Source organism: Topomyia yanbarensis, chromosome 2 (assembly GCF_030247195.1).
Source record: "Topomyia yanbarensis strain Yona2022 chromosome 2, ASM3024719v1, whole genome shotgun sequence".
In the NCBI taxonomy this organism is placed as follows: domain Eukaryota; kingdom Metazoa; phylum Arthropoda; class Insecta; order Diptera; family Culicidae; genus Topomyia; species Topomyia yanbarensis.
In genome coordinates this window covers 286,378,844-286,398,254 of record NC_080671.1, presented here as the reverse complement: position 1 = coordinate 286,398,254, position 19,411 = coordinate 286,378,844, and the positions used below count along the sequence as shown (strand labels likewise).

The 19,411-nt window shown below is 38.3% G+C and overlaps 1 protein-coding gene and 1 long non-coding RNA gene across 3 annotated transcripts; both read right to left on the bottom strand.

The window, feature by feature from the left end:
- Positions 1-3,635: 3,635 nt before the first annotated feature.
- Positions 3,636-4,747, bottom strand: LOC131679247 (uncharacterized). The gene is made up of 2 exons (XM_058959939.1): positions 4,398-4,747; positions 3,636-4,342 (listed from the first exon to the last, which is right to left on the bottom strand). The coding sequence occupies exons 1-2, from the start codon at positions 4,698-4,700 to the stop codon at positions 4,124-4,126; spliced, it is 522 nt and encodes a 173-aa protein (XP_058815922.1). The 5' UTR covers positions 4,701-4,747; the 3' UTR covers positions 3,636-4,123.
- A 3,259-nt stretch (positions 4,748-8,006) lies between these two features.
- LOC131683226 (uncharacterized) lies at positions 8,007-10,441 on the bottom strand. 2 transcript variants are annotated; one of them, XR_009304438.1, is made up of 5 exons: positions 9,769-10,441; positions 9,619-9,705; positions 9,261-9,459; positions 8,285-9,208; positions 8,007-8,227 (listed from the first exon to the last, which is right to left on the bottom strand). It is a non-coding gene; the product is annotated as an uncharacterized LOC131683226 (long non-coding RNA). The 2 variants fall into 2 exon arrangements; XR_009304437.1 differs by having other exon boundaries at positions 10,055-10,441.
- Positions 10,442-19,411: the final 8,970 nt, after the last annotated feature.

Below are 19,411 nucleotides of genomic sequence, written 5' to 3'. Positions count from 1 at the left end.
TTCTCTGCTTTGGTGGTGTAATACGGTTGATACGAAATTGTAACGTTTAATGCGATTTTTAAGCAAAACTTGACAATACGACCTTTTGCTGTCAATACGACATTTGGCCAGCTTACGATACGTCCTATGCCATGCGAATATTACACATACGTCATAGCAAATAGGACTCCTTTCTGGACAGCAGAACACATACGACTGTCCAGAAATATAATCTAATCTGTATTTTAGAAACAATTACATTTCGAATTGAAATTGGCGATTTGCGGCAAAGCCAAAATTAGTCATGCGACACCTATGATTCAGCTCATGAACTGGCAAAGTGATACAGTTTGCTTTTTTTCACCCGTAAGTGAGTCGTAGCTTACAACAAAATCTTCATTATCTTCTCGGAAAAAGCTTACCACTGCCAAAATATGAATGAAACGAGTAAGAAATTTAGTTTTATTTGCAATTATTCTGAAATTACAGCCATTTGCAACTATTTCACTCATATATTTCTTCGAAATGTAATCGAGGTATTATTGTGGTTATAAAAAATCGTTCCATAAATAAAGTTCCAACTCGAAACCGAGACCCAATCAATACCAATGTCAAACTCCTTCATATTTTGAACTACGTAGGAGATTCAGTGAAGACTATCGGAGAGAAGGATCGGCTGTGCATGATACAAAGCTGACACTTTCCTATTAGCCGGATATATTCTTTCCTCGCCTGATCTGGAGAGTTTCATGAATTTACACCATCTCATGAAGGTTTAGCTTAACTTAGGACGAACGGGAAATGCTGTTGCGGCGGCTACGGTGCTCAACAAATTACATTTCAAAACAGCGCGCATATAGCTCTGCGAATAATATTAGAAACCACTATGTTTTACACTCTTTTCGCAAGATGTTTACTCATCATCTTATAAAATGATGGTTTTCCTTCATTTTCATAAACAATTATCAACAAATTGATCGGTAATTTGGTGTTTAAAAGTCATTTTTTACCAATGTTTACATAAAATATATGCACTATGACAGAACAGAATAAAATCAGCAACACTTTCCTTCCAGCGCTATCTGCGAGCGGTTTCAACGTAGAATCGCCAATAGCTATTGCAGCTATAGTTTACTGTTTAGCTACTCTCCGGTAGAGTGCGCTGAATGTTTTGTCGAGTTTAAAGGAAAAAAACCTAAATCGATGTTAGTGTGTAAGGTCGAAATGTCACTAATCGTTTTTCTTTTCTCTTTCTGCTCATACGCGGGATGTAAACATAAATAAAACGTCGTAAGGACGGTTTTATTTTGTTCATTAATTCGATCATGAATCGACCAAAGGGCCGAAGTCGTAATGATATCGAATCGAGAAAAATAGCTTTGAATATTCGGTTCAGAAAATTAAATCGTATTTTAACTGTGTTTGCATACTGCGCTTTCAAATGTATTGAAACACTTTGAAACAATACTAGATTTCGGAAGCATAACTAAAATATTTTATAAAATAACGTTTTCGTTGATAAAATTGAAAACAGATTATTTCGCCGAGTGTTGTTATGAAATGTTGATTAGGCCATTTTCGAGTCGCCCTCTTGTTTTGACGACTCTTAATTTCGCCCTGCAGTGTCGCCAAAAAACAAAAATCAAATGTGGCTTTCGCCGTGCTCGCTGGAGGGGAAAATTTGTTATTCCCCCTGGGCGTAACAAGCACTTGGTTTTTGTTTAGGGCGATTCTGTTTACGGACCTTGTAAACAATGATGCTGTCAATTTCGCCTGTATACACTACCTTAGAAATGCAGAGGCGTAACCCGCCTGGCATTTTGTTTACAGTTGAAAGTCGGATGCGCCGTTTTGTTTTTTATTGATTTTCATGAAGTGTGGAATATTTATAAATGAGTTTTTATATTTTTTATAAAGTATTTTTACTCCTCTTTCAGATATTAATCAAAACTCTGTTTGTGTACATTTGTTAGTTTCGCCATTTGTCGGTTCACGATCGAATTTTTGTCAGTACGACGTAGAAAAACCACGGTTGTATTTTTTTTCGATTCCGCCGCGAGTGTTCTTGTATGAGGTGTTAGATACAAACATTGATCCCAATATGGTATTTTCTAGGTTCTTCCCGTCCAGTTCAAAGAAAGGAGCGGTGGATGTGCTGGTTTAAGCCGAACCAAGAATACTTGTGTGCTTATTATCTCATCAGATAACGACAGCCGAAAAGAGCTAAACTCTACATTAATTACTTTATTGTGTTTTCAGTGATAAGAATAGTTTCGGGAAAGCCTGATTGTACTTAGTCGATGAAAGTATGTCAAGGTAAATGTCACGGAAAATGTTTAACCGAATCTGCTAAAGTTGAATAGAAGAAATAATCGGCTAGTATGCCCGGGGTCGCTTCGAATATATCGACTCTCATCTGGATCATGCGTGCTGAGTGCACCACGTTCCTAATATCGTCCGATCCTATCCAAAGAATACTCGATAGTAAGCAATCAGGAGAACACAACACAACCAAGATGTAAATAATGCGTACAAGGTATAGGACACGCGGTGTTTTTAAAAAAACTGTTACTCGGCATAACATGAGAATTAAAATAATGAAATTTGCATCAATTTTTGGATATTTTTTTATTATACTGTTAATGTTACTCTGCTAGTTCTGATACAACAAAGCAATACACATACTGGGGCCTATTCTCACAGTCACGTCACTTAGTAACTAGAAGGAAATTTTGTTCTAGTCACTAGGTTACGGGACTGTGAGAATAGGGCCCACTGTGACTGAATGGGGTATAAATTATATTTTACTGCGTGGCTTTCAGAAATCATCGTTATCGCTTGGAGTATCTAAATCCCCATCAAAATGATCCAATGCCATCGATTTTGGCTTCCTTCCTCGCCCTGATGTTACGATGCTCTTGAGAAATGCATTGTAATACTCTTTCTGCTGAACATACAGCATTAGATTTCTTAAATCTTTCATTTTTGCGTCTGGTAACTGAATGGGTTGAGATTCAATCGGTTGAAGCTTAATGCCTGAAAACTTAGATGCATGCGCAGGAAGAACCAAGAATGATTGAAAACTCGTTGCTCCTACGTCGTATTTGAAAAACACCTCTCCGGGATAATCTGTGTTGTAATGAAAAAACATTATTTCTTTGAAGAGTAAAGGTTGTCCTTGCTGTGATCATCTAGGGATTTTGTAACGACAAACCAAGCTTTTTAGGTTTAGAAATTCAGACTGCTTGAGTTCCTTTACAACGAATGGGGTTGATCGTCTGATAGCTGAAATAAATACTGCCCAGTTATGGGGCGTTTCGATGTCTACGGTGCATCTTTTTTTACACTGCTCAATTGCTCCATGTATGCTGTCCACCTCCATATGAGAATGGCCGCTCTGTATCAGCTTATGGTTGAGCTGTATTTTCTTACCTTCTAAACTGCTTTTTTCGATAAAATAGCAAAACATGGATACAATATACTTATTCAAGTTTTGGCCGAAACACCGATCGCTATAATAATTTACACATCGGATCGACGAGGGTAGGCTTTCCAAATCCTTCAGGATACACGATCCGATTTCTTGTGAACCCCTGCGGGCCTTAGTTTCGTCCCACAAATTACAGGTCGCAACATTTCCGTCATTATTAGCAGTAAATAACGTCAAGTTATACGTGTATAATTGGCGCGAGTAGTACGATATCCCGCATGAGAGGAACGGTGTTGCAAGCTGCTTCTGAAGATCAAAACTCGTAGTTCGTACTGTAGGATCCGTTCGGGCATGTTCCATATCCTTTTCTTCTCGTCGTATACACGTTTTGCCGAGTCATGATGTTGGTTTCTATGTCGCTCAATTTCTTCTTTCTCATCTAAATCAGTAGTTATTTTAAGACGCATCCGTAGTTCATCGCAACGCCCACACGTATCAACCTTCGGCTTGCGAAATGACATATTTAATGATTTGAATATCAATCGATAAGTTGTGTAGTTGACCGGAATGAGAGCATCCTCTGCGCATTTTGATTGGTATAATTCGTACATCTTTTTTATGTTCAAGTCGCTTGCCAAGTATAAACGAGACGAATCCTCCCGTGCATAATGACTAGTATAGGCTGGGAAAGCTTTGATGTGGTCTTTTATGTATTTAATGATGTCCTCGCTTAACTTCTTTCGGGCTAGTGTTGTTCGCGCGGCCATCATCTCGAGCGACTCCATTACCCTGAATTATTTTATCAGCTAAGCAGCGAAGTTTTCTATCCTTTATGTCGAACGTGTCCATGAACATAACTTTACAGACTGTTGTGGTGCCGTTGTGAGAAGGCAGTTTGTAAACACGACTATAAGTCCTGCGGGAGTTTACCACCTGAAAAAATATATGGTTTTATTTTAAAAACAATTTTCTATACCAATCGACTTACTCTTATCCGTGCTGTTTGTTTCACAAACATATGAGTTGCAAGGAACTGATTTTGTCCCGAGCTTTTCAATCGTAGAAAATTGGTCAATATTTCTTTGCGTACAGCTTCAGTGTATTTCGAAAAACATTCCATGTTGCACTTGCATGGTGGTTTTACACTACGTGTCGGAACAACAGTGCCGTCTTTCCTAATGTACTGTAGTCCTTTTTCTTTCGCTGTCCTATTAAGTTTAAATAGATTTACTTTACGTTTAGCGACATCAAGCGTATCTTTAGCTAGATCATCAATGCAGTGTCCATCCATGCCTCCGGTTGCTGCTTCAACTAATCGTAGAAAAAGAAAATAATGGAATGATCAATCTTTTTTTAGTGCAGCGTGCAATAATATAGCATAGGGATGAAGTAGATGTCCTCTTAGACGAAATGGTTACTACACTGTGCTAAGTTTTTTTATTAATTGAATGCATTTCCATGCGAATAATCTCACCCGGTGTATCTCGGTGTGTCTATTGAGAATGTTCACATGGAAATCCATCGGATAAATCTAAAATGTAGCACGGGTGGTCTCTAGCGCTGTTCCGTTCAGCATATGGAACATTTTTGGGTCTATATATTGTCGTGTCCGGACGAACCAGTAGCCGAACCTCCTCGTTCAAAATCAATCACACAACTGACGAGCTTTTTCCTACTCGTTTAATTCTATCTCTTTTGAACAGTATACTCTCTCCGCTCCAACAATTTTATTTTAATATTTCTCTCCCTTCATCTCATTCCCTACATCCTCCACGACCTCTACTCTCGTTTAGAATATTTTTTGCACATAGTACAGCATCGTTCAATCCCATGTTTGGATCAAATACAAACTAGGTACAACAAGAATTATCTGAACATCACACCTGAACTCGAGACATACAACCAGGAATAAGTCTGCCAAAACGAATACCGATACTCTATTGTTCTGTTATTTTGTCTTCATAATCGTCAAAACTTTCGATAAATCTAAGATTTTACTCAATGTTGCCATACAAAACAAATTTTCGTTTGTCAAAAATCTATAACTTAGCAGATAAATCCATCTTTTTGGCAATGTCTCATCGGAGACGCTAAGCAAATGATTGAATTTCCGTTCTACACCACGACCCGCGTGTGTCAACGATCCAAAACCAGAGGCCATGCATCCTAACGAAAGGAAAAGGCGATAGCGAGTTCATATTCTCTTACATCTTCTGCACTGCCAAAAATATCATACCCATTAGAAAGACCTCGCACTCTTGCGATACGTAGAAATGACGCGATTTCTTTTTAATTTTTTCGCTCCAAAAAACGACACCTCGCGTGATTCAAAAAAATCGATGCTGAAACCAAATACAAATATTTACAATTTGTATTTGCTGAAACTATAGTAAACATCCTTACAAAACAAAGTAACGATACCCATTAAATTTCTTGTTTTTTGCATCACACATGTGTACCAACATCAGCGATGCCAGATGTGAAGACATTTTCATTTTGAACACATTTTTTTTAAAGACGGTTTTTATGGAAACCTGGCTGGTTTCTGGTTCAAAATCTACAACCGATAGATTTTGCCAGACAATCAGTGGCAACCCTGGAGACAAACCAAGTTGAACCTCGCGATACAGAAAGCCAGCTTAAATTTCATTTTTCTCGCTCCGAAAGCTCTACACCCCCTTTCAAGTCGCTTTCAACCCAACTTGTGTGTAATACCATAGCAAGCACTGTCGCAAAATGCAACGGTGATGAACCCATTTTTCGCCTACATGTGAACAATGAACAAGAACCATGTCTTGCCGGAGTTAACGCGAATTCAATTTCTCGAACAGAGGGCAACCAGAGTTCTGTTCCGTCTCGCATTTTTCTCGCGTCGAAAACTCTTTACTTCGTGTGTTCAAATGAACCGGTACCGAAACTCTAGCAACCACACTTGCAAAATAAAATGGCGATAGCGATTTCATTGTGATGCGCAAAAAAGCAGAAACCTTGCTAAAATGTGCCAGCCCATTTTAATCTTGCGATACGTGAATTTAATTTCACATTTTATTCGCTCCGAAAGCTATACAGCTACACCAACTTGTGTCAAAACACCCCAAGAGGAAATCATGGCAGGTACCGTCGCAAAAGGAAACGGCGATACCATTTTTTCTTCACAGATGTGGGATAGGAGAAACTGCCAAAATGTCTTGCCGGAGAGGCAAACCGGCTCCAAAATAGTCCAATCCCGCTGTACTGAGAGGCATCGTGAATTTCGTCTCTCATTTTTTTGTTTACTCCCAAAGCTCGACACCCCAGGTGCCGAAACCATAGCACCCATGCAAAGCGAAATAGTGATAGCGAGTTCATTTCTTTTTTCCTTCCGCTCGTAAAAAAAAGCAGAACCGCTCTAACATACCTAGCTGGAGTAGCAAACCAAAGTCAATTTCGCGAAATGAGGTGAGGGTAACGAGAATTCCATTTAACATTTTTCTCGCTCCGAAAGCTCGATGTTCCGCAAGTTCAAAAGAACCGATGCCGAGATCACTTACAAAAACGCAATGGCGATAGCGAAATCATATTTTTTTCTCACGCATTTCACATTGGTGAAACAACAGAAACCATGCAAACAGGCTTTCCCGGGAAACAAACTGATTTCAAATTTTGCAAATACCTCGCTCAGAACACATCACATATACAAACGAGTCGGTGGTCGTATCCCGTGATCGGAGATTCGAAAGCGAATTCAAACTCGCAATTTGCTTACTCTTGCAAACAAGAGCCGCGGTAACTAGCGCAACGGTGCAGCGGTATAAACAAGAAACCTTACCTTCTCGCTTGTACCACACACCGATTTTTTTTTCCTTGGTGATTCACAGCGTTTGCCAACGAAGAACAATAAAAGGCCGAAAACTATATCGACTAGGCAGAAAATTAGGTCATTATTTTCAATTTAGCGCATTCTTGGCCCTCGCTGGGGTATTACGGACAACCCTCTCAGGGGAATATATTCTGATGACCCTCTCGGGGGAATTATTCATAGACAAACCCTCTCGGGGGAAATACTTTCGATACCCTCTCAGGGGATTGACCCTCGCTGGGGCATTACTTACGGAAAACCCTCTCAGGGGAATATATTCTGATGACCCTCTCGGGGGAATTTTTTTTAGAAAAACCCTCTCGAGGGAAATACTTTCGATGCACTCTCAGGGGATTCATTCAACACCCTCACAGGGGCAATACTTTCGAAACCCTCTCAGGGGATTATATATCGGACACCCTCTCGGGGAAATTATTTATTTCCTATACCTACTTACTAACTTTACCGAGCTGCGCCATTGTCGTGTCCGGACGAACCAGTAGCCGAACCTCCTCGTTCAAAATCAATCACACAACTGACGAGCTTTTTCCTACTCGTTTAATTCTATCTCTTTTGAACAGTATACTCTCTCCGCTCCAACAATTTTATTTTAATATTTCTCTCTCTTCATCTCATTCCCTACATATATCTTCCGGTAATTAGACCGGTTATGTTTCCATTAAAATATTGAAATTTATAATTACCCCTATCCATAGTGGATTGCACAGAACTAGGTGTTTTTATTGTAGATTGACTCGATTGATATTCAACGGTTCCATTATCCGATTGGTATTCATTACAGTTGGATTTGAATTTTTCGTAGTATTCATAAATCGATAAGTTATTAAGAAAAGTTGGGTCACCTTCGTCATCTGCATCCTCATTATCAATATTGGTGTTGGAAAGCACCCAGTCTGGATCCTTCACCGAATCGTCGTTGAATATAGTACAGTTTGCGCTGTTTGCTGCATCAGCTATACCTAGAAATAAAATAATTATTTAATGGATTCTAAACAGCATTGTACGTATACTCATACTTTCATCAGTCTCAGTATTATCCGAATCCTCATTATTTCTTCTGCGCTCACTTTCATTGCGTTGAGGCTCTTCCTCGACAGTGGTAATTTCATCTCCGATTTGTGCGGCAGCCTCAGTGCATTCAGTGTACGTAGGAGTACTTTCAACTGGCTGCACAGATAGATTCATTTGAGGATGCAATAATTCGCCAGAAGGAAGCCGTCGACGCATATTCGATAGCCTATTCCATTGTGATGGGTCTGATGACCTGTCGCAGAAACGCTTGATCCTAGTAGTAGACTCATTCCGATTCGTTACGTCATGAAAGGGCCGAATATTTATTGACCGATCCAAATTACAATCCAGTGAACCCTTGTTTTATCGACCACCAAAACGATTTCGTCGAGCTGTCTGAAAAACTCTGTGTTTCATTACGCTGGCAGTTTCCGAAGTCATAGACCGATTGTATTGGAATAGACGATTCTTTCCCCATGGCAAGGTAGTCATTCCGCGGTCATTAATCGTTGATTCAACAGAACGGGCGTTGCGAGTTCCCAAGATCCGGGAATCCATAGTTCGAACTAGTAGAGCCGAGTCATATGCCTGGTGACTTACTAGTAAGTCGTTTTCCTGATCTATGACAGGAATGGTTTGATTTGATTCATGCCTTTGCAATTTTGAGTACCGAGAAGGATGAGATCGAAGAAATTGATCATCCATTGATCTAATTAATAATGAGCTGCTGCTAATACAAGGAGTTCGAAGAAGCTCTTGATCCATGGTATGGACCACTAATGACGTATTGTTAGTTCTCGTGCAATCACTCATCACAAAACCTTGTGGTAGATGCTGACGAAGCGGTGTAGATGAAACAACATGATTAAATGACAAATCAAGGGACGTTCGGTTGGCTGCCTCGTCGTCCAGCATAAGTTCTGCTACATCTACAAAAAATAACTTAGCTACTACTCCTAACTGTTTTCATAAAATACATACTTAGTAGCAGTTGAAATCCGTTATTTGTGTCCATTTTTATCACTAAATGTTGCTTTCACGCCAAGATATCCCATCAGAGACAATCAACATTCTTTAAGCAAGTGACGCAAACATGCTTGGGATAGAGGTCTATTAGAAGAGTCCGCAGAAGAGAAAATTGGGTGCACAAAGATCTAATGTTTTGATTCGTCACTATTCGCTACAATACGATAAGAAATAATATTCGAGAGAAAATTACAGAAATTATTAATTTTCAAAGGTCCTATGTGAAGTTACAAAATGGAAAAAAATTGTACATAGGTCGCTTCACTGTAAGCGTATCTACATATGCAAAAATAATCAAATAAATGTTACTTACGTCCTTTGACTACACGCGTATCTCCACATTCTAGCAAGTCCAATGCTGATGTATTTACGACCGTGTGAAACCAAAAAGCCGTATACGCTATTTGAAATAATTTGATAGTTAATACGCATACGGCGTTTTTTAATTTATTTAATCATTTACATAAAAACTGTGTCTTGAGAATTCCGTTCGAGTCATATGATAGAAATTTAATAGAAGAGTTATATAACATAGATAGCTCAGTTTGTTTACTTTTGTCGCTTACGACCTTTTGAAAACACATCCTAGATTTGTTAGTTTGGTTGCAGATATTTGCAGATTTTTTAGTTTGGTTGCAGATATTTACAGATTTTTGAATATAAAGGCTTTTGGTTACACTAGCTTTCCTGACATTTTTTGTTCTTCCCACACTTTTAAAATTATTATTGCAGACATTTGAAAAAAGTACCTGGCATCTCTGGTTCCAGTACACGGAAGTCACTCCGGAGCAAACAGAAGCCAAAAATACTTGTACCTTTTTACTCCGGTTTGCTACCAGAAGAACAAAAAAGAAGACGAAAGTACAAGAACGATTTTCTCCGGAGTACTTCCGGTTTCTCCTGGTACTGGAACAAACCTAATAGAGTACTTGACAATCTGTAACTGTATTAGTGTGTTCAACGATTTGTTTTCCTCCACACTGATAAAATCAAGTACCCATAGACTTTTCTACGGCTCATGTACGTACACGTCACATGACACAAATACTACTTCACTATAGCTGGTGGAAAATAGTAAACAAAAACGGCAAAAGTAAATGGGATTGTTTTCAACCAGTAAGCTGCCCTGGTGTTCGTGAGACTGGCCGACAAGAACTCAATTAATGCGTAGAAAACTACGCATTTTCAATACAAGTGGAATAACCCATTAAATGGGTAAAGCGTTTGTACCCATAAATCGACACAGATCTTTCATTAGGGCCTAAGTCGCAATGTACTCAAATGGAGAAAAGTCAGTTTCAATATTCGGCGACGCTTTTCTAAATAGTTTTTATTGTAGGTATAAATTACTTTATGGCCATGTTTTTCCGGAAGCATCTTTGGTTAAACCTTATGACAATATAACAAAGAATTTAATTCCTATGTGCTTTTAGTGGGTAGAAACTAAAAAAATGCTTACGCTCAATTTGCATCCCAGTCGTGATTTCGCCCTTCAGCAACCACCATTTGCGAAAGGGCTAAACCGTTTACATAATTTTCAGAAGGGCGCGGTAAATGGGCTAAACTGACTCTGTCTTGCTGGGTAAATCTAGGATAGGATCCGCCAGCTGGCTTCTTCTTATATTTTACTAATCCCTGTTGAAAACGACATACCCCCACTCGACCAATGTTGCCAAAATATTTGTTTTGTTTCGGTCGTATATTTGTTCTGATTAAAATATAGAATCTATATTATGTACCAATTTCATGGAAAAATCAAAGATTTAGTCTTTATATCCGCATTTAAACGATCATAACGTTTTTTCCATCGGAATACAGCAAAACAAAATAATATATATTCGTTGTTGGACATTACGAAAAATATCTTCACGCCTCTTCATTTTTGTAAGTTGCTTTCTGAGTCAAGCAACCTCTGTCACAAGAATAATTTTCTCTGTTCGGATTTATTTTAAATATTCTAAAACTATTTTTCTGCAAGGTTTAATTTTTGTTTTGGAGGAATGTATAGGTTTTTACATGTGATTGTTTCGGAGAAAACAGCAGTAGAAAATACACTCTCCTATTTACACCGATGATCGATTCAGTTGAAAACTGTACAATTCAACTGTATCGATAATACCAAAGGAAGAACAAGAAGCGACTTCCGGGATAACTTTCTCCCTGTTTGCTCAGTACTTCCAATTTACTCGGTACTGGAACAAAGACAATTTTTACATGATGTTCAAAATATTTTCATACTTACGCTACACAGCCTGTTGATTTCGAAAAGAGGCATTTCCGCATTACTCCGCACACATAACAGAATCCACGATAACCGCGCTACCGGATCTCTCGGGAATTTCAGTTCTGGATAATATGTTTGATTTCGTCTGCCAAATAATGCCTGCACTTCATAATTACAGACGGATGTTATAGAAAGAAAGCGGTATCTCGAGAAAACAAAAAAATCAACACGGTTAACAATCGTCGTTTTATGTTTGATATCACAATATGACAACACTTCCAAGCAGCCCTTTGGTACTTTTAGTTTCCAAGCCGAAGGTTTGCCTATGTCACTTTCGTCCAATCACGAGCTGGTTCAGAATTGGTTCAAAAACAGAAGACAGAGCTGGCGGATCCTATCCTAGGGGTAAATGGGCGAGCTTGACAGTATACTTTTTAATAGGGCTCAGCAAATGGGCGCATAGAAACCCAATGTATATGAAAGGGCGCGTACATCCTTTCTTCAAATTTCATGAAAATATCAAAATATTCGAATGTTTATGTGCAACAACTATCGAGTAGACATGATTATAGCAGATATTGCTTATCATTTATATAATAGAACCGCCGTTTAAAGAATAAATTTGTGTATAATAACCGTACGCCCGGTTCTGTCTAAAAATGTAAGTTTAGCCTTTATATTCCATATGAGGAGAAGGGCCTAAGTCGAACCTTGAAGAAAATGTACGTTTCGCCGTTTTGTTTTCTTTAATTATAAATCGAACTAAAAACCATTTTAACTAATTTTCACCTCAATCTTGTAGTATTTTTGTTGCATAATGTCATAATAGCGAAAACGCAGTTTGTTTACATTTACGATTTAGGCCCTAATGAAAGATCTATGTGGAAATGTGTACAGACCCAGGGTTACCACATATACAGATTATTCTGTATTTTACAGATTTTTCTAGATAATTTACGACCAAGTTTCTGTATATACAGATTACAGATTTTTGGCTAAAATACAGATTTTCAGTGTAGATATGTAGTACCGAGCCTATTAGAATTTCGAATAACACTTAAAAGGCACCCTATACAGTTCTGATCTTAAGAAACCTTTAAGCCGTGGAACAAAGTGCCAAATTTTGACACCATTTGTTCTCCAGACAAAGATTAATTAATTTTTTTATTGTCAAAATATTATTTTTTGGGAAGCTTCTAGTTATTTTTTGAATACAGATTTTCGATACAGAATTTTTCTCCCGCTGTGCAGATTTCCAGATTTTTTCACGAAAAAATACAGATTTTAATGTGGCAACCCTCTACAGACCTTGTACGTCAACCTGGGCATGTTTCACCCATTATTTTTCGCAGAACTATTACAACAAAATGCATAAAAAATACATTCATGTAATTCGCACCAGAATGAAAAATACTGTCAATAGAATTATTTCTGAATTAAAAAAACATAAAATAACATTCATTTCACATTATTGTTTCCTTATAAAAGTATAAGAATCTAGATAGAAATCCTATTCTAAAAGTACTTAACAAAATAAAACCGCCAACTGGATACATTTTTGATGGCTGGATCTTTTGGCTACTCTAAAAATGCCAAACTGGCGCATATTTACAGCATCCTCAGTAGTCTAAACAGACGTTGTTTTCGGAGCATTGCCGAAATGTTCCGTTTCCGCCACGGACTCCGAAGCAGGGCGATAATTTGCAGGTTCCACTACTATCCTTAGTTTGCAGGATAACTCGCTTGAAATAATGCTTAAGGATTTTTTACCCATTATCAAGATCAATATACCCATTGACATTACCTCATCGAGTAGTTGTGAAATGGATAAAAAGTACTCATTGTAAGAAATAAAAAATACCCATTTTTTCATAGCTCGAATAATTTCCGAAAATGGGCAATTTGAATACATAAAATGGGTAAAGTTTTTTTACCGTGCACCTGTCATAATTTCTGATAGGTGCCTAGGATAGGATCCGCCAGCTCTGTCTTCTGTTTTTGAACCAATTCTGAACCAGCTCGTGATTGGACGAAAGTGACATAGGCAAACCTTCGGCTTGGAAACTAAAAGTACCAAAGGGCTGCTTGGAAGTGTTGTCATATTGTGATATCAAACATAAAACGACGATTGTTAACCGTGTTGATTTTTTTGTTTTCTCGAGATACCGCTTTCTTTCTATAACATCCGTCTGTAATTATGAAGTGCAGGCATTATTTGGCAGACGAAATCAAACATATTATCCAGAACTGAAGCTCCCAAGAGATCCGGTAGCGCGGTTATCGTGGATTCTGTTCTGTGTGCGGAGTAATGCGGAAATGCCTCTTTTCGAAATCAACAGGCTGTGTAGCGTAAGTATGAAAATATTTTGAACATCATGTAAAAATTGTCTTTGTTCCAGTACCGAGTAAATTGGAAGTACTGAGCAAACAGGGAGAAAGTTATCCCGGAAGTCGCTTCTTGTTCTTCCTTTGGTATTATCGATACAGTTGAATTGTACAGTTTTCAACTGAATCGATCATCGGTGTAAATAGGAGAGTGTATTTTCTACTGCTGTTTTCTCCGAAACAATCACATATAAAAACCTATACATTCCTCCAAAACAAAAATTAAACCTTGCAGAAAAGTAGTTTTAGAATATTTAAAATAAATCCGAACAGAGAAAATTATTCTTGTGACAGAGGTTGCTTGACTCAGAAAGCAACTTACAAAAATGAAGAGGCGTGAAGATATTTTTCGTAATGTCCAACAACGAATATATATTATTTTGTTTTGCTGTATTCCGATGGAAAAAACGTTATGATCGTTTAAATGCGGATATAAAGACTAAATCTTTGATTTTTCCATGAAATTGGTACATAATATAGAATATTTTAATCAGAACAAATATACGACCGAAACAAAACAAATATTTTGGCAACATTGGTCGAGTGGGGGTAAGTCGTTTTCAACAGGGATTAGTAAAATATAAGAAGAAGCCAGCTGGCGGATCCTATCCTAGATAGGTGCACAGAAAACTTACCCAGTTAAGCTCAGCCGGAAATGAACCGGAATTCTGGCTGGTTCCAGTTCGTATTCCGGCTCCAGTGACACAACCGATTCTAGTTAGAATCGGTTGTTGCACTGGAGCCGGAATACGAACTGGAACCAGCCAGAATTCCAGTTCATTTCCGGCTGAACTTTACTGGGTTGCATTACCTACACGGTTAAATAAAACAACCTGCAGAATAAGTTCTTTTAACTTACTTTTGAGTTGTGCGTCGCTTTCGCACTTATTAGTGTTGTCAAAAACAAAACGAGAGATTCGACTCAGTCGAGGTCTTCCGTGGAGGAAGGTACTTTTGAGTTGTTTGAGGTGAACTCAAAATTAGGTAAAATCAACTTAAATTTGAGTATAAAAAACCTATCAATGAGTTGTAATTTTTGCCGTGGTTAAATGGAAACTACCTTCAACACGGTTTACCTAATTTTAAGTTCCCCACGATACCACGAGATTGAGTCAAAGGAACTCAATTTTAGGTAGTTTTTCGTTTCCGTAATTTTAAATCTGTGCATCCCACTTCCTCCAACGAAAAACGAAAGAGAGGGAGTCCAAATTTACCCAAAAATAATGAGATATTCCCCAAAGCCGACTAAACTTCATCCCATTAATTTTGAGTAAAAAAATCATTCCCTCTCCCTTGTTTTCCGGCAGTGAAATAAGGACAGCAAATTAAAATTACCTACTAGTAGGTAATGGATTTTAAGTGTGTGGAGGAAAACAGTAGATACAGAACACTAGATTAAGATTGTCGCTGGCATCAGTGGTTGGAACATCATTGTTTTGATTCCGGGATATACCTGTCAAATGGGCCAAATAAAAAAAGCAAAAAAAATAATCCTCTATCGTTGTGTCATAGCGACTAATATTTTTCGTTTCTTTTAGCCAGCAAAACAATGGCCATTCTTGGTTGATGTATTTTCACTAATTAGAATGTACAAATTGTCTAAATCTGTACTGAATTTTCATTTCCTTGTGCGGTATATACAAACTCTTCCATTTCATAACAATAACAATCGAAAATGTACACCGAGAAAATTCGTTATATTGAATATATTGATTTTACACATATTTTTTGCAACTTGTAGTAGCACATAAAAATTATCTGTCACGCATAGATATCATGTGAAAACTAATGAAATTATAATAGTATGCCACATAGAAATTTGTTTCATAGCAGATATCACGTAATTTTTCTGTTTGCCTCTCGTTTATTCTGCTGTAAATTTTATGCATTGGACGTTTTCGATCTTGAAAATTAAAAAATCACAGCAGAATAAACGAGACTGAATTTAAGAAAGACAAATTCTGCATTTTACTAATTCGAAGTTCAACTAAACGGTTTGTAGGTAAAAGGAAGGTCATATTTTTCTGCGTGTACCAAAAGTGCGGACCAAAGACTTTTACTAGAGAGACTTTCGATAACTTGACAGATATATACCGAAAGCAAAACAAACATGTTCCGAGGTGAAAACAATGGGAACACCAGCGACAATCTTTATCTAGTGTTCTGTATCTACTGTCAGATTATTGTGCTTTTCACCGAAGATTAATCTTATTAATCTATTTAACAGGCAACGAAATCAATCCAAAATAGCGAAAGAATTGAAAATATACCCTGTTAGCTCCATCTGCCCAGTTTAAAACAAACATCTAGCAATATATAGGCCCTGTTGGTCAGGTATCGGACGGCCATGAATTGACAGTTCATGGATTTATTCGCTCCTTCACTACCTGTTGAGCGAAAATCGAAAATTATTTGTTACTATTTTTTGGTACCCATTTAATTTATTGTTTAGTGTGCCTTTTTGATGCCTAATTCGATTCTTTTGCATCGTCCTAAGTTTTTCCTTGGTTCAAGAGCAATAGTCGCTCGAGCACTTCATATAAAAATCGATTCAAATTACATTTTTGTAGCCTTGCGGAATTGAAAAGGTTAAATCTTAAAAATGGCGGTTTCGCAATCTTGTCGCTATCTTGTTTTTCGCTATTTTTGCCAATTTCCAGTGATAACCACAATACGTCTCCGAAATAAGTTTCAACGTGATACAGAGCATTTAAACACTATCATAAATACTTTTGGCCAGCGATTTCAAACGTTTAAATTGACTGACAGTTTTACATATGACAGCTGGAGGAAAACAAATCCCCAAGTAGTGTGAGTGAAATCATTTGCATAGAACTCTATAAACAATATTTTTCTGAAGTTACCTGACCCACAGCGACGCCATATGTGAAGACATTTGAACCCGGTCAGCGTGGCAAGCAAAAAGTTAGCAAAAGTTGAGCAAAGCGAAATTGATGCTGGCAGCGTTTCTGCGAGCATTTTGCGCGATTTGTGCGAGAATTCTGGCAACGAATTCGCTCAAATGCAACAACCGTTTCTGACAGAAGCGGTTAAACCAACCGATGCTGCTCACTTTTATCCATAATCGAGCCAGAAATGTACGGCCAAGATCTCTGCACGCTTCCTGCCATATCTTTGTCAGATGTTTTGCTCGATTCGTGCTAAATTCTACCAGGTAGGAATTGCCAGGAGCTTTGCACAGTTTATGTCCGAGTTATGCTAGGGTTTAGCTCGGTTCCTGTCAAAATTTGCCAGAAAACGCGAGCGAAACCGAGTTCGCCCTAGCTCAACTAACCCGACAGGATACGCGCAGAAATCTGACAGGGCTGCCAAACCAAGACTTACAGAAATCTAGCAAAGCAGGGTCTGCCAGAAAATTTGCTCACTGGGAAAGGTTGTGAAAACGGGTTTTTCATTTTGAAGACAAATTTGTTTCGGTTGTCTGATCAATTTCTGGCAGAATTCTGGCTCAAAAGCTAAAACCGATTCAGAATCCTGGTCGGTGAAGACAAATGAAGACATTTTTTCATGAAATGAGAAGACATTTGAAAGATATACCTAATCAAGATTGATAGTAATTCAAGCCGGAAGGAAAGAGGTTGTAAGGCAATGTAAAACGAAAATTTCTTTTATATCTTACTGGAATATAATTGGCTGGTCCTGAAAAGAACTTATTGGTTTGTGGTTTATTTTGGGTCACAATTTGGGCCCGCTCGATTGCTGATAGCTGTGTTTTTCTCGCAGGGCTACAGTTTCTGTTCGGTAGCGATGAGGCTTCCTAACGCCAACCGTGACTGGGGCACTTCTACACGGCCTTCGTTGCTTACTGCTTGCGGGGAGGATTTCCTCCGGTGGACTTACGAGCGGTCTGTTTGGTACGGACCATGTAGCGAAAAATGCTGATCTGCTACTTCTCTGATGCTGGTAGTAGGACGACGGCCAAACGCTCGTTTTCGTGCCTTCATTCATAAAATCTCAACAATATTTTCAAAGAATTTTGCAAATTGACAACTTGATAATTCCAAAACTACTCCAAATAAACTATGTATGTGCAAAAGACGACAAAATCGCAAAGAAATTGTTGTTCCAGCACAGAATTTCCTGTCGGGAAATGGTTTTTTGGCGGGTAAATTTGCTCGAAAGAAAGTTCGTCGATTGGCCCGTTCAGATTCGCAATTTAAATTTTGTTCATAATCAAAAATGTGTGATCGTCCTGAAAAGGACAGTTTTTACAGCAATATGCATTTCATTTGCGAGTTTCAGCGTTCGATTTATGCTTTCTTTTCGGTCTTCTTGGGCAGCACTACTGATTGGATGTTTTGTTTTTGAGCAATGGTCCCTAGTTTTTTCAACTTTTCGATGTTACGAATCGCCAGCTGCTGAAGACGTGGGATAATTCGTCTTTTTGTTGTCACGGGCAGCATTTCCTTCCAATTTCAACACTTTAACAGCAAGATATTCCATTACAGCTACTAAGTAAACGGCACTCCGACGCGTTCAGCACAATTTGCTTGTGTATCGACCAACGAAGGGGAGGAGCTACGAAGAACACATATTGAGGACAACACAAAAAAGGACGAGCTTACATTGTGCTGTAGTCAGGTATAAAAACTTAGCATGCTGCTGCAGTTTGTTTGTATCGTCGTACCATATACGTCGATCTAAATGTTTCAGAACATTGTTAAAGGGCACAAGAAGAAGCGGCCGTCCGTTTGTAGCTGTCAGAAAAGTTCACCGAGCACGCCGTCTCAGATGGCACAAATACACTAGCTAAAACTAAATTCCGAATACTGCCCAAACAAAAGGACCTTTTCAGGGCCATCATTTATCAACAAAGAATCAAATTGAAGTTGTGTTATTACAAGCATCAGAAAGTGGCTTGCCAAGAGCGTTGGATAGTAAGTGAGCCTAGGGGCAGATCACTCTAAGAATGTATAACAAATTTTTCTATTCTATTCTATTCTAACCCTTACACAGCCAGTATTGAAAAGCATCCTGGAAAACACTGCAGATATTCTTTAGTGTTTTTCTTGTCAACATTAATATTTGAAGCATATTATGTGTAATATATCGCAAATGTTAAAACGGCCAGGCCTACTGTGCAGAGTTTGGTTTAAAGATGTTTCAAAATTATACGGCAATTAAATTATTCATTTAATGAATAATCCAACTAACGAATCATTTTGAATCTTGCAGGAGGAAGAAACGAGGACAACCGTACTGACCGTTTGAGTGTAAAGGGGATATGATAAATCGTTGGGAGTGACTAGGCTAAGAAGGTTAATGTTGGTCCTTTGGGATGCGACAGAGGTATTTACACCTTGCCTTAGCTAATGAGCCTAGGTTATAGCGCCTTTACTCGCTCTTATGGATGACTGCGCCCAGTAAGGCAATAAACCTCATACGTTCTATGTTACCTTACTGGGACAGCGCCTATAGTCAGCAATTGGGAATCACTCAGATTAATAATGATACAACACCCTGATGTGGCATACAA

Bases quoted from the DNA above. Each gene is read 5' to 3' on its own strand.
- LOC131679247 (XM_058959939.1), bottom strand. From the start codon at position 4,700: ATGGATGGACACTGCATTGATGATCTAGCTAAAGATACGCTTGATGTC. The intron at 4,343-4,397 runs GTAAGTCGATTG...ATATTTTTTCAG, and splicing joins AACAAACAGCACGGATAAGA to GTGGTAAACTCCCGCAGGAC.